The 15,410-nt window shown below is 42.0% G+C and overlaps 1 protein-coding gene and 1 long non-coding RNA gene across 6 annotated transcripts in view; one reads left to right on the top strand and one right to left on the bottom strand.

Moving 5' to 3' along the window:
* LOC309660571 overlaps positions 1-15,410 on the bottom strand; it is a 202,219-nt gene that overhangs the window by 151,547 nt on the left and 35,262 nt on the right. The gene's annotated exons all lie outside the window — the stretch shown is intronic.
* CEP70 (centrosomal protein 70) overlaps positions 8,059-15,410 on the top strand; it is an 80,832-nt gene continuing 73,480 nt past the window's right edge. For 4 of the 5 annotated variants that reach the window (XM_082461243.1, XM_082461244.1, XM_082461240.1 and 1 more), the window contains exons 1-2: positions 8,059-8,197; positions 10,073-10,175. In XM_082461243.1, coding sequence (XP_082317369.1) covers positions 10,167-10,175 — 9 coding nt within the window. In that variant the 5' untranslated portion in view covers positions 8,059-8,197; positions 10,073-10,166. The other variant, XM_082461241.1, reaches the window with a different exon arrangement.

The raw sequence follows: 15,410 nt of genomic DNA, 5'->3' as shown, positions 1-15,410 counted from the left end.
TTAATGAAGAGTCATATTTTCTTATAAAACTTTGGGAATCAGAATATCTTTTACAAGACCAATGATGTGTAATTTATCGAATGCTTGCTTTGTGCCTTGTGTATCATTGCCTGTAGTTCTCACAACAGTCCAGTGATTATACTTAGACCCATTTTGCAGAGAGACCCAAAGCCCTTCAGAAGTTGTAGAGACAGGCCTGTGGGATTTGAAAAGTTCATATTAACAAGGCCTGTTATTAGAAAAGTATTAATTGTGCATGAACAGAAATATAGGTCCTGTCTTAGAGGCCTGGGGAACCCCTCTGCCCAGGGGCCCCAGAACGTAGTGGGGGTCAGCCCACTCGTGAAGTGTACCCAAGTCTGTCCCCAGAATAGGTGAGGCAGTCTGATTTCTCCGCTGGCTTCTTCTGTGCCACTGTTTCCTCCTTGGGTATAGGTTCTGGGATACCTGGAATTAAGGAACATACCAGTTTGGGCTGTATGTTCTACCTACTCATTCCCTGGGCCCAGGACACTGGAGATAGGAATAGTCGCTTGTCATCAAACAGGATTGTCCTGGAAAAGTCTGAACAAAATACTGTGAAAGGTATTGAACTGAGTGTGAAACGTACTTATGTGGCTGATCCTGCTTTTGACTTTATTTCCAGTCTCAGAGTGTCTTCTCGTTTCCCAAGAAGTACCTAAATGTTGCTTTAACCTCTTAAGCTGCCTCTCACCAACCTGCCCATGGACGTCAGTGATTTATCTTAAGAGAGCAGCTAAAACTGCCTTCATTCACAATAGTCCATGTTTTCATCGGGCCTCCATTGGAAAAGGAAATTGTTAATGGATTGACTGATTTTCTGAACTTACTACTTAAACAGCATGAATGGACATCAAAATAAAAGGGAAAAGTTGCATAATCTGATACCTACAGGTTTAAAACTTTCCATGTGCCCTTCCAGTGTTGGTCCAGCGTGACTGTTGGCTGTGTGTTAAAGGAAGAGGCACCAGTGCTTTTCAAACGAGCCCAGGGCCCAGGACTCTGGCCTCAGAGGATTGTATGTCAGCACCAGTGCCAGTAACCATAGCCTCCTGTTGCCAGCCAGGCTGCCGCTGCTGCTTGGGTCTCTCTCCTTCGGCCCACGGAGGCTCTGGCTCCATCTACACAAAACACAGAAAGTGGAGAAGCAGCAAACCAAGGTGATTTTGTAGAACTTCAACCCAGAAAAGTTTGACAGTTTCAGGAGAAAACAGGTTTTGGTCTGAGTCACCTGGAGAGTGGGGTTTGTAGATACCCCCTTAATTAGAGCAAAGAGCCAAAGGAAGGCACTTTTTAAGTGCCTAAGGAGCATTCCAAGGCACATGTTCCAATTGGTTAAGACTAAAAATCTGTATCTAGTTCATTTTGAGAAATTTTAAAAATATGGAAAAGTACAGAGAAAAATACGCATATTCCCACCACTCAGAATTGACCATCATTAAATGTTGGCTCAATAAAAAAATCTCAGTAGAAGATAAAGCCATATCTGACTTTCATCCCCAGCACCATTACTTTCTTCTCCTCCCCAAAGGCCAGCATTCTCATGAATTTGGTGTGTTTGCTTCCAAGTCCACGTTCTATAGTTATATAGAAATTATATACACGAGTACATGTTTTAGGGCATGATATAGTTCTGCTTTTAAAAATTATTTACATGGTACCATAAGTGGCAACTGGGAATTTGTGTGAGAGCAGGACGGGATTATAGGAAGCCACCCTTTGGAATTCCTATTGTTGCCAGAGCTGCTCCTGGTCTCTGCTCACGACCCTTCAACCCCGACACCTTTAGCATGAGTTAACCTAAATCTTTAAGTTAAAGGGTCCAGAGATAAGAAAGGAATCTATAAACAAAAAAAAAAACAAACAGATGAAACCAGCTGGGACCAAGATGGTGATGAATCTGACCTACAACAGACCCTGCGTCTCATTATACGTTGATTTAACTACCTTAGCATATTAAATGACACACCCTACCAGCCACCATGACTGAACATTATAGAACAAAAAGGATAAAAATGGGGTGGCATGCCACTCCCTTGGAAAAAGCCCTGCCCCTTCCCTGGTAGAGTAATGCACATGCCTCCCTATCATTAGCCTCACTCCTCCTCCCTTTGTCTTTACAGTACTCTTTAACATTAAGTCCCTCTTGCCAGGTGGGTGAGAAGATGATCTGTGAACTTAGTTCCCCCCTTCTCTATTCTTTGGCCACTGAATAAAGCCTGTGCTGTGTTCATCTCAGCTTTGGTTTCATTATTCACTCAAACCCAAATGGAAAAAGAACCCTCCCTGACAAAGCAGAGAGCCTTGGCCGGGCTATGGCCTGAGTAGGGTCCATACAACTTAATTCAGTAACAGTATCACCATCATCATTACATTTATTCACTATTTATTGACAGTCTGTTATATGGCAGGCAGCGTGTAAGGGGATATGACAACGAGAAGCACTGATGGCTTTTCCCCACTCTTGAAGTTTACATTCTAGTGGAGAAGACAGTCACAAAAATTAGCAAACGGACTGAGGTAGGTTGCCTCCACGATGGCTCCCGGAGCTCCCTACTTCCTAGTATCCACATCCTTGTATAGCCCTTGTCCAAGTGTTAGCAAGGTTGGTTTGTGCGATCAGTAGCATACAGCAGAAGTGATGCTATATCACATCCAAATCAGGTTATAAAAAAGACTTCAGCTTCTGTCTTAGGTGCTCACACATCCTCTTCATCACTTGCTCTGTGGGAAGCTGCTATGTATGTGGACACTCAGGCAGCCTGTGGAGAGGTTCACTTGACAAGGAATGAACTGAGGCTAGCCAGCAACCACATGAGTGAGCTTGGAAATGCATCCTTCAGTCCACCTGAACCTTGAGATGACTCTAGCCCCGGCCAACCCGTTGAGTGCACCATCACGAAGGAGTCTGTCCAGACCATACAGTTAGCCTACTCCTGTATTCCTGACCCACAGAAACTTCCAGATAATAAGTGTTTGGCTTAAGCTGCTATGAGTAGGGGTAATTTGTTATGCATCAATAGATAACTAATACAGAGACAGATGAAATAATTGCAAGTTGGAATAAGTGCCTACACCAATCCTACGGTAGAGCAGATGCCCGTTGGGAGAAGTGGTATGATCGAGTGGTTAATGAAATGGTTCATGGAGCCTGAATGCTGGTTTCAGATCCTGGGTCCTGGCTCCGCCACATACTAGCAGTGTGACCTTAGCAAGTCATTTCTCTAAACTTCTATTTTCTAATTTGATCATTTGTAAAACAAAGATAATAACGGTACTTACATTAAAGTTGTGAAGCATCAACAAGTTAGAAAATGAAAGTGCTTAGCCGAGAGCCTGACACATTTTAAGGGCTCAATTCATTTAACTATTGTTATGCTGTATGGATTCTTAAGCATTTGTTATTAATATATTTGCCTGAGCTGTTTGCTTATTGTCTTTCATGCTGGAAAATGGCTACTGAAGGTGAATGCCGCTGTATAAATCTGACTCAGATGTAACAATATAATTCAACACTGTATTGAGCACCTACTGTGTGCCAGGGACTAAGCTAGGTGCTGGGAAAAGATTAGGTATGATCCATGTCCCCATGGACCATTCCTCCCCAGGGGAGGTAGAGCAAATGTATTGGTGTAATAAAGGATTCTAAGTCTAAAAGACTTGTGAGTTGAAGAATCTGCAAGAATTCCTCACCAAATGTCATTCATATTTGGTATACTTTTTATTGTGGGGAGACACCTGATAGTTCTATACTCAGGAGAAAATTTGAGAATCAGTTTAGAAATTTAGAAAATAGATCTGTTTTAATTGCTAATGTAGGCTATAAATTACACTGCGGGGGACTTCCCTGACGGTCCAGTGGCTAAGACTCTGCGCCCCCAATCAGGGAGCCCGGGTTTGATCACTGGTCAGGGAACTAGATCCCACATGCCTCAACTAAGAGTTCGCAAGCCACAACTAAAATATCCCGCATGCTGCAACAAAGATCATGCACACGGCATCAAAGATCCCACGTGTTGCAACTAAGACCCAATGCAGCCATGTTAAATACATACATACATACATACATAAAACCTTAAAAAAATTATACTGGGAAGTCAGCACAGAGGAAAGCAGTACGACGAAATGAAGACCGGCTTTGGATCTCAGCTTAAATGTCACTTCCTCAGGGAGGTCTCCTGTATGTAACCCTATTCTCTTCCTTCATAGCAATTATTATAATTATATGCTTATTTGTATTTGTTCCATATTTCTCTTCCCAACTATACTGTAAGCTCCATGAGGTCAGGAACCACATCTAGTTTACTCACCACCGTAGAAAGTATCTAGTTCAATCCGTGGTACGTAACAGGTGCTTAATAAGTTTTTGTAAATGAACGAATGTTAAATGAGTGTTAGAACCATTAGAATCCTGGTGGGTAGATGAGGTCCCTAGAAGACTCTTGAGACCAGTGCAGCAGGATGCTGACCTAAAGACTGAACTTGTGTGCAGGACCCTTTCCTTTTCTAGCAGAGAGGTGCTAGAAAAGACTTAGGGGTTCAGAAGGAGGAATTCCTTTGGAGGACAGTGCTCTAGAGCTTCCTCCCCTCCACTTGCTACATACAAAATCCAGGAGTGATGGGAGAGAGGTTCTATTGTTAGGAATTAGAGAATAAACAGGCTTTTTTGCTTTGAAGGTTGTGAGGGATACTGGTGATCATCCGTCTAGCGTCCGTTTCCTCTTGATCCTCACGGAACTCCAACTTTACCCAAGTGGCCATGCTTCCTTCTTGTAATCCGTGTGGCTCAAGGAGCACCCACCCCAGAGGGTAAACTTTTCCTTGGTAACTTGATAAACTTGATATCCTGTACTTTCCAATAACTTATCCTTGGTAACTTGTTGAACCACTGCATCAACCAAGTCCAAAGTCTATCTTGCCCCTGGACTTCCTGTTATGTGAGATAATCAGTTTCCTTATTGCTTAAGAAGACAGTTTGAGTCAGATTTTCTATTCTATTTGCAGGCCAAATAATCCTAATTGACCAATGATGTTTGGCCTCCTAGCTATAATTAGGGCAGCTACACTCAGAAAAGTGGGTAAGTCACCCTATTACCCTGGAAAAGTCAAGCAGTGAGACTCTTTGTGTTCCAAGTGTTGAAAATGAAAAATCTGCCAACCAGACTTGTGTGAATAGCTAAGTATGGAAAGGGCACGGGGTGGCGGTGGGGTGAGGACATGTTTGCATGGGGCAGACAGACACAGAGATCAAACTCACAGTGGCTCCAGCTGCCTGGAAGAAGGCTGAGTATGGGCCTGAAAGTTGAACCCTAAAAGCTGTGACCCTGAGACCTCCTTGTGAGAGACACCATGCCCTCCGTGGAAGATCCCTGTTGGCCATTGTGGGACCTGCTTGCTACAGACTTGCATCCTTTGACCAATTGGAAAGTACAGGTTGTCAACAGTGACATCGTGTGGCTATAAGATGCAATGACAGAGGCCACCAGGCCTTCCCTTCGGGTGTGTCACAGCTGGATTTTCCTTTGGGAATTTTTGGATCGCTTAACCTGCTGTGAGTTTTTGAAAAAGGTGGGCAGGGGCCCTATTTGTAGATTCTGAATTTATTAAAGTGCTACAGAGGGGATTGAGATGATTTCCTTTTGTGGAGAAAAAGAACACTGATCATATTTGTACACTGTGGAGCCCTCCCCCCCCCCTTTTTTTTTTTTTACAGTTTTTACTTATATATCAGGATGCAAGAAAGTTAGGCTTGAAAAAACCCAGACAAAAGCCTTTCCATTTTATACTCCTTTTGAAAACTCATCTATGGTTCCCCATCACCTCCAGGACAAAGTCCCAGCTCCTTAGCACGCCTGCTAAAGGCCTTCCTCCTCTGATTCTCCAATGATGCAACATACGCCTCAGCTTCTTCAGGAAGCCCATTGTATTGGCCAGTGCTTTGGGAGTTAGGTTTTTGGGGAGGGCAGATATGAGCTGTACCAAAGGAGTCCAGGTTTAATTAGAGAGAGAAAAAAAAAGTAAGGTTTACTGAGCACTTGTGAACTAGGCATTATAATAACGTGCTTTGGAGTTATTATCTTAATTTGCACATGAAGTTTTCTCTAAATACTGATAGGGACAGAGTAAACGGCCAAAGTAGGTGATTAAATAGTTAATTCCACTAGGGGATTGTAAGGAAAAAGTATGGGAGACCCCTGTAAGTTAATGATCACTCAAGAAAGCAGGCTTGGGACTTCCCCGGTGGCACAGTGGTTAGGAGTCCGCCTGCCAACGCAGGGGACACGGGTTCGAGCCCTGGTCCAGGAAGATCCCACATGCCATGGAGCAACTAAGCCCGTGTGCCACAACTACTGAGCCTGCGCTCTAGAGCCCACGAGCCACAACTACTGAGCCCGTGTGCCGCAACTACTGAAGCCTGCGTGCCTAGAGCCCGTGCTCCCCAACAAGAGAAGCCACCGCAATGAGAAGCACGCATACCGCAACGAAGAGTAGCCCCCGCTCGCCGCAACTAGAGAAAGCCCACGCGCAGCAACAAGGACCCAACACAGCCAAAAATAGATAAATAAAATAAATACAACTTAAAAAAAAGAAAGCAGGCTTGCTTAGCAACAAAACCATGCAACAGAAGCATGACTTGCCCCCCAAAAAACAGTGTTGGCATGAGACACACATCCTGCCCAGTGAGGTCAGTAAATTAATGATTCCTAGGACATGCTTCTCTGTGCACACTAAAAACAAAAATATAAGGAAAAGGTGACATTATACTGAAACCCGAGATGATTTATCATATTTTAATATGTTACTGCCTTTTTGCTCATTTCCATTGCGACATGACAGTCCCAGTTCGACCATGTGGGGACAAGAAAACTCCTCCGCCTGATGTGGAAGTGGAACTGATGATGGAAGCTTGATAGCTACTCAAGAATGAGGAAGAAGGTGGTCTTCTTTTCCTTTGATTATAAAACTAGCCCACTAAGTTCTCGGAGCGGCATTCCCTTGCCCACCGGCTTGTAAGCCTCACAAGCGTCCTACTCTAATAAATCACTTCTGATCTATCACTTTGCCTCTCAATGAATTCTTTCTGTGCTGAGACATAAAGAACAGGAGGTCCTTGAACCCCCTCTCCCTCCACGCATTTCTGCGGTTTCAATACCTTTCCTATCTGTATTGCTGGGGAACTCTTCACCATTCAGAATCATTCTTCTTATGCATCACTCTAGGTTTGTAGTTCTCTACCTTGGCTGCACATTGGAATCACCTGGGGAGCTTTACAAATTACCAATGCCTGGGTCCTACCCCGCAGATTCTGATATACTTAACCTGGGGTCTGAACATTGTTTTCAAAGCTCCCCAGGTGATTCTAATGTGCAGCCAGGGTTGAGACCCACTCGGGGACCGAGGTAAATCCTTTTCTTTCCCCTCTGTGCCCTAGACACCTTTCTCTGATCATGCCTATCACACAGCACCTTAATTTCAGGGTGTATACCTATCTCCCTAACTAGATTTTGAACATCTCCAGCCAGACACTTTTGCATTTTTGGAGCTCGATGTATGGCCTGACACTTCGTGTTGATTTGGAAAATGTTTAATGGGAGGGTAAAACGTCATCAACAAACAATTATTTGCGTCCTCCAAATGCCAGGCGCTGCACCGCTCAGCCAGGTCTGGAACATAGAGAACACGCTGACGAGACCCGCAGCAAGAGCTAGCAGACACGACGTGTGCGCGTGTGTGTGTGTATGGAGGGCAGTCTGCAGCGGCCACGTGGCCCGGGCCTCACTTTCACCGACAGCCTCAAACGTAAATTTCTTAAATCTTCCAGGCAAATGAGGATCCAGGTAAGTGAGACAACTTGAGCCAGAGCCTATTTTCAGCTGCAATGGAAGTGCGCAGGCGCAGACGACAAAGCCAGCCCCGTACACACAGGTCTAAGTCAAAGGTAGGCCCCGCCCCCAGAAGCGGAGCCAACCAGAGGGCGCGGGGCAGGCCCAGCCTCCCCGGGCTGTCCGAGAAAATCGCTCCGGCGTTTAAGCCAGAGCATAGGCAGGTCCCTCGACGCGCTCGGGCTCGATTGGCCGGCCTCCCACGGCGTGGTAACGGTCGCAGAGGCGGGGCCGGAGGCCGCTGAGCCGGCGGGGTTGGGCGCGCTGCTGGAGGGCGGCGGCGGTTGAGTAAGGTGAGCGGCTCTCGGGGTTTACAGAAGCGGCCGCTGGAGGCCCTGCCTGAGGAACCCCGGGAACTGACCACACCTGCGCCCTGCGAGTGGTCAGACTGACCCTTGCTGGGGTTCCCAGAGAGGAGCAATGAAAATCCCAGTATAAAGGCCGGGGGGAGCGGGGTGACCTGAGAAACCTGGTTCAAGTCTGGCTTCCCGCCCTTTGTGATCTTTGGCTTCCCGTTTAACGTCTCAGCGCCTCAGTTTCTTCATTTGTAGGACACAGCTGGTAATTCTTGCCTTACATGGTGGTTGAAGGTTAAATGAGGTAGTAAGTGTGAAGCGTGGAATGATTGCCGGCGCAGCCTGGATTCTGGATAGGTTGTAGTTACTCCATTCCCAAGCGTCCACTAGGGCCGACCCGCTCCACTTTGCAGTTGTCAAGGTGTCTGAGAGGGTCGCTTGACTAGTGAAGGCTCGTAGCAAAAGATGGGGGATACGCGGACGGGTAGAGTAGGTATCTCCTTCTCCGGTTTATTAGGCCCATTTCAGAATCGGAGGGGCCTTTTTATGCGGAGCCTAATTTGATTTTATTAAGAAAATCAATGAGGTGAAAATATTGCAAGGCTAAGAGACCCGTAACACGCAGACCAAACAGGTTTTTGTACCACTTTATTTTCTAACCGTAATAATGTTAAACATTGGGCACGCATTACCTCTGTTGGTTTCAGTCCTCTGTATGAGGTTTTGTTTTGTTGTGTTGTGTTGTTTTACTTTTGGTATTGCCAAGTAGACCCGGGCCTTCCCCGCCCCACTTTGGGGAAGAGGTGGCTGACTAGGGTTTTGCCCGCAGCTTCTGCTTGGAGGCGTGTTCTGACCCTTTATGTAACCTCTCGCGGGGCGGAATGATTTGGTTGAGATGAGATCCAGTGCTAATTCCGTTTCCTTATTTGCGGTAGATTCAGTTCTTTTTAGGAACGTTAAACAGCATGTTGGCATATTTTTGGAATAGAGCTTTTGCACTTAATAGACAATAGAGACTTTGAAAGCATTGGATGTTCCATTTATTGCAGTAAAATGAAATATGTACTTTTGAGAAAGCTAATTGCACATTTTGATGTGACTCACTTGTAGTGAAAAATAATTACATTTTAATTTATGGTGCATGTTACAGGGGCTTCAGACCTATAAAGGGCAAGTTACCAAAGGACTCTTGGGAGACCTGGACAGTGCAAGGAGATAGAAATGTGTTTTGCTTCTCTGCGCTTGGCTTTCTATGCCGTGTACAAATGAACTCCAACCCTGCAACTCCTATTCTCACAGTCTTACTTTAGGTGTGTTATGACACTGATTAAAACAAGCTGCACCTTCTGCTTTGGCTTTGGGAAGCATTGGGTCTCTTCTGACTCAGAGTTCCAGACCTATGTCCTGTTACAGCTTGTAGTGGGGTAAAGGCAGCTGCAAACTATTGGCACATTAATTTCACAGTACGGACTTCTGAAAAGGAGGGCTTGGTCACAGGTGAAATTGTGAAAGTTGTTCTCCCTGCTTTTGCTTTTTGTGTTCAGTGGTATTGTCTATCTGAGAGTACCCCTGCCAATGAGAATTATTCTACCTTTGAAGCCAGAATCAGAATTGATGCTAGATGATGATAGAATTGGACTCCCAGCTAAATGTTTCAACAGAGCGGGGACAGGGAAGATAAGGGGAAAGAAGACAAGGGTGAAGGCACGTGGTGGTGAGCATCGGAGGCCATTAGCTAATTCAGTTGTTCCAGCTTCTGTTTAGTGGTTACCACCAGTACGACGGATGCCTGTTCTGGGAATAACACATGACCATTCTTACTAGGAGATGAACTTTTTAAGATTTGGGTTTCTTTATCTTTTTGAAACTTAGATGAAGATCCAGTTTCAGATATGAGAGTCACTGAGTGATCATTTCATTGAGATCAACTTGAATGACCAGGTGAAAAGTACAAGAGGAATGTGCCATGACTGAGGTATGTCTAATGTGACAGATAACTCTCTCTGGATGTTGAGAGACTGTGGAAAGGATCTACTAATTGTGGAATACTATACGTATATTTCCTTTTGACTTCCTCATAATCCTGTCAGATACTTTAATTTTTTTTTTTTGGCCACACCCCACCACAGCATGTGGGAATCTTAGTTCCCCAACCAGGGATCGAACCCATGCCTCTGCATTGGAAGTTCAGAGTCTTAACCACTGGACTGCCAGGGAAGTCCCTCCTATCAGATATTTTAAACTCAGTTAAGGAAACTGAAGCCCAGAGTGGTTAAATAACTTTTTAAGATAACACAGATAGCTGGTCACCAACTCTGATCACCACTTTTGTCCTGTGTGCCAGGCACTGTTCTATTTGTCCTTTCTGTATTAACTTTCCTAATCTTCACAAGAACCTATGAGCTAAGTACTTTTATTATATTCATTTTATGATAAGGAAATTGAGGCACAGAGAGATTAGTACTTTCTTGGTTGCATGGCAGAATCCATGATTCGAACCTAGGCATTCTGGCTATACCAGCCTTTTAGTTAGTATTTCCTTTCCTTTTGCTTTTATTGTTATTTAACAAAATCTTTTTATTAAAAAATGAATTTTTATTATGAAGTCAAACAGAAAAGAACATACATAAAGATGTGTAGCTTAATGAATTACTAAAAGACGATACCACCTAGGTCAGGGTGAAGAACCATGCTAGCTGTGTTAAGACTTTGCTCCATCCCAATTACAACTACTTGTGTACTCCCATTAGTAGCCATTCTTCTGACTTTTATAGTAATTGCTTCCTTGTGTTAAGAAAAGTTTTTTCATAAATCTGTATTCTTCACTATAATGTAGTCTTGTTCATTAAATTAAAAAAAAATCTCTTTTAATCTGTAGGTTTTCTCCCTATTCCTTTCTTTTCCTTACAATTTATCTGATAAAGAACTTGGGTCATTTGACCTGTATATCCTACAGTCTGGATTTTGCAGATTGCACACTCATGTACAGTTAATTATGTTCCTCTGCCCCGGGTAATTCCCGTATATTGGTAGCTGGATCCAAGACTGGATCAGACTCAGATTCAATCCCTTTGGTAATTCTCTAGGTGGTGTTTGCCAAGACCATAGGAGGTGCGGAATGTCTCATTGTTTCTCTTTGTGTTTTCAGCACCTGTTGATACTTGATGCCTATATCTGTTCATTGAAGGTTGCAAAATAGTGGTGTTCTAATTCTATCATGGCTTTTTTACTTATTAGTTGGAATATTAGTCCCTTATCTATCATTTGAATATGCAGCAGTACAATTCCTTTAGGAAAGGCAGCATAAATGTTTCATTCTTTCCATTTATTTACCAATTTTGGGGAAAGTGAATCGGTTTTTTATCTTCTGAAGACAATTCTTTTTAAAAATCTAATATCAGTATGAGGTCATGAATTTAAACATTTTATGTGTTTCAGTTCATTGCAATTATCATTATTATCAAAGCTCATGTGGTCTCATCTTCGGCTGGGGGGAGCCTATTCAAGCCTATCCTTTTGATATGACCTTACTAGTCTTTAATAGCTTCCTTGTTGTCTGATATCTTAAATCAATTCTGTCCCAAATCTGAAATCATCATTTCTTCAAGAAACTCTGTTTTTTTAAAGAAGGAAATAGCATTTCAAGATCATAATCTGTATTCTAGGGATACTGAGTCAGTCTCTGTTTGAGGCCTTTCAGTAGACAGGTAGATATAAGTATCCTAGCTCTATCTATAGACGCACACAGAACTCTTTTCATCTTGTAAAGCTGAAACGTTATACTCGTTAAACAATAACTCACCATCCCCCCAAGACCCAGGCAACCACCATTCTACTTTCTGTATAAGTGGAATCATACAGCATTTGTTTTTTTGTGATTAGCTAATGTCCTTAAAGTTCATCCATGTTGTAGCATATGTAAACATTTCCTTCCTGTTTAAGGCTGAATAATATTCCATTGTATGGATATACCATATTTTGCTTATCCATTCATCTCTTGATGGAACTTGGGTTACTTCCACATTTTAGCTATTGTGAATAGTGCTGCTGTGAACATGGATGTACAAATATCTCTTCAAGACCCTGCTTTCAATTCTTTTGACTATACCCAGAAGTAGAATTGCTGAATCATAAGGGCAATTCTACAGTTAGTTTTTTGAAGAACCACCATGCTGTTTTTCACAGCAGCTGTACCATTTGACATTCCTACTAACAGTGCACAAGGGTTTCAATTTCTCCACGTACTCACCAACATCCTCACTATCTGTGTTTTTGATAGTAGCCATCCTAATGGGTATGAGGTGGTATCTCATTGTAGTTTTGATTTGCATTTACCTAATGGGTAGTGATATTGAAATCTTTTCATGTGTTTATGGGCATTTTTATATATTCTTTAGATAAGTTCAAGTTCCTTGCCCTTTTTTTTTTTTTCCTTGCCCATTTTTTAATCAGAATTTTTGTTGTTGAGTTTCAGGAATTCTCTATATATTCTGGATGTTAATCCCTTATCACAAATGATTTGCAAATATTTTCTCCCATTCCATGGATTGCCTGTTCACTCTGTTGACAATATGTTTTGATGCACAGAAGTTTTAAATTTTTGTGAAGTCCAATTTGTCTATTTTTACTTTTGTTGCCTGTGCCTTTGGTGTCATATCCACGAAATCATTGCCAAATCCAGGATTGTGAAGCTTTTACCCTACGTTTTCTTCTAAGAGTTTTATTGTTTTGGCTCTTACATTTAGATCTTTGATCCATTTTGAGTTAATTTTTGTGTATGGTCTTAAGTAAGGGTCCAACTTCATTCTTTTTACAGTTTTTCCAGAAGAGGAAGAGACTGACCATTCCCCTTTGAAGGATTTTTGGCACTCTTGTTGAAAATCATTTGACAATAAATGTGAGGAATTATATCTGGGCTCTTTATTCTCCTCCATTGGTCTGTATGCCAGTACCACTATGTTTTGATTTTTGTAGCTTTGCAGTGAGCTTTAAAATCAGGAAGTGTGACTCCTCCAGCTTCTTTCTTCTTTTTCAAGATTGTATTGGCTATTCAGGGTCCCTTGAGATTCCCTATGTTCTTTAGGATGGGTTCTCTATTTCTGCAAAAAATGTCATTGGGATTTTGATGGGGATTACACTGAATCTGTAGATTGCTTTAGTTAGTATTGATGTCTTAATAAGTCTTATGATCCATGAACATAGGATATATTCCCATTTATTTATGTCTGTTTAATTTCTTTGAGCAATGTTTTGTAGTTTTCATTGTACAAGGCTTTCACCTCCTTGGTTAAGTTTACTCCCGTTTTTATTCATTTTTATGCTGTTGTAAATGGAGTTGTTAATTTCCTTTTTGGGTTATTCATTGTTAGTGTGTAGAAATGCACTGATTTTTATATGTTGATTTTTGTATCCTGCTACTTTGCTGAATTCATTTATTCTAACAGTTTTCTGTGTGTATGTGTATGTGTGTATTCTTTAGGGTTTTCTGCATATAAAATCATATCATCTGCACATAGACGTAATTTTACTTCTTCCTTTCCAATTTGGATGCCTTTTATTTCTATTTCTTGCTTAATTGCTTGGTGGGAACTTCCAATTCTACATGGAATAAAAAGACTTTTACACAGAAAACTATAAAACTGAAGAAAGAAATCAAAGATGACACAAAGAGATGGAGAAATATACTATGTTCTTGGACTGGAATAATCAATATTGTGAAAATGACTGTACTACCCAAAGCAATCTACAGATTCAGTGCAATCCCTATCAGATTACCAATGGCCTTCTTCACAGAATTAGATCAAAAAATTTTACAATTTGTATGGAAACACAAAAGACCCTGAATAGCCAAAGCAATCTTGAGAAAGAAAAACAGAGCTGGAGGAATCAGGCTCTCTGACTTCGGACTATACTACAAAGCTACAGTAATCAAGACAGTATGGTAGTGGCACAAAAACAGAACTATAGATCAATGGTACAGGATAGAAAGCCCAGAGATAAACCCGTGCACCTATGGTCACCTAATCTATGACAGAGGAGCCAAGAATATACAATGGAGAAAAGACAGACTCTTCAGTAATTGGTGCTGGGAAAACTGGACAGCTACATGTAAAAGAATGAAATTAGAACACCATACCTAATGCCATACACTGAAGTTTTCAAAATGGATTAAAGACCTAAATAGACCAGACACTATAAAACTCTTAGAGGAAAACATAGGAAAAACACTCTGACATAAACCACAGCAAGATCTTTTTTGACCCATGTCCTAGAGTAATGAAAATAAAAACAAAAATAAACAAATGGGACATAATTAAACTTAAAAAGCTTTTGCACAGCAAAGGAAACCATAAACAAGACGAAAAGACAACCCTCAGAATGGGAAAAAATATTTGCAAACGAAGCAACAGACAAAGGATTAATCTCTGAAATATACAAACAGCTCATGGAGCTCAATATCAAAAAAACAACCCAATCAAAAATTGGGCAGAAGACCTAAATAGACATTTCTCCAAAGGAGACATACAGATGGCCAAGAGGCACATGAAAAGATGGTCAACATCACTAAATTATTAGAGAAATGCAAATCAAAACTACAATGAGGTATCATCTCACACCAGTCAGAATGGCCATCATCAAAAAATCTACAAACAATAAATGCTGGAGAGGGTGTGGAGAAAAGGGAACCCTCTTGCACTGTTGGTGAGAACGTAAATTGATACAGCCACTATGGAGAACAGTATGGAGGTGCCTTAAAAAACTAAATATAGGACTAGCATATGATCCAGCAATCCCACTACTGGGCATATACCCTGAGAAAACCATAATTCAAAATGACACATGTACTCCAATGTTCATTGCAGCACTATTTACAATAGCCAGGACATGGAAACAACCTAAGTGTCCAATGACAGATGAATGGATATAGAAGATGTAGTACTTATATACAATGGAATATTACTCAGCCATAAAAAGGAACGAAATTGGGTCATTTTTGGAGATGTGGATGGACCTAGAGTCTGTCATACAGAGTGAAGTAAGTCAGAAAGAGAAAAACAAATATCGTATATTAACTCACATATGTGGAATCCAGAAAAATGGTACAAATGAACCTATTTCCAGGGCAGAAATAGAGATACAGATGTAGAGAATGGACATGTGGACATGGTGGGGGGAAGGGCAGGGTGGGACGAATCGGGAGATTAGGATT

This window comes from Balaenoptera physalus, assembly GCF_965194825.1.
Source record: "Balaenoptera physalus genome assembly, chromosome: 4".
In the NCBI taxonomy this organism is placed as follows: domain Eukaryota; kingdom Metazoa; phylum Chordata; class Mammalia; order Artiodactyla; family Balaenopteridae; genus Balaenoptera; species Balaenoptera physalus.
Note: the sequence above shows the minus strand (reverse complement) of the source record. Positions and strands in the feature narration are given on the sequence as shown.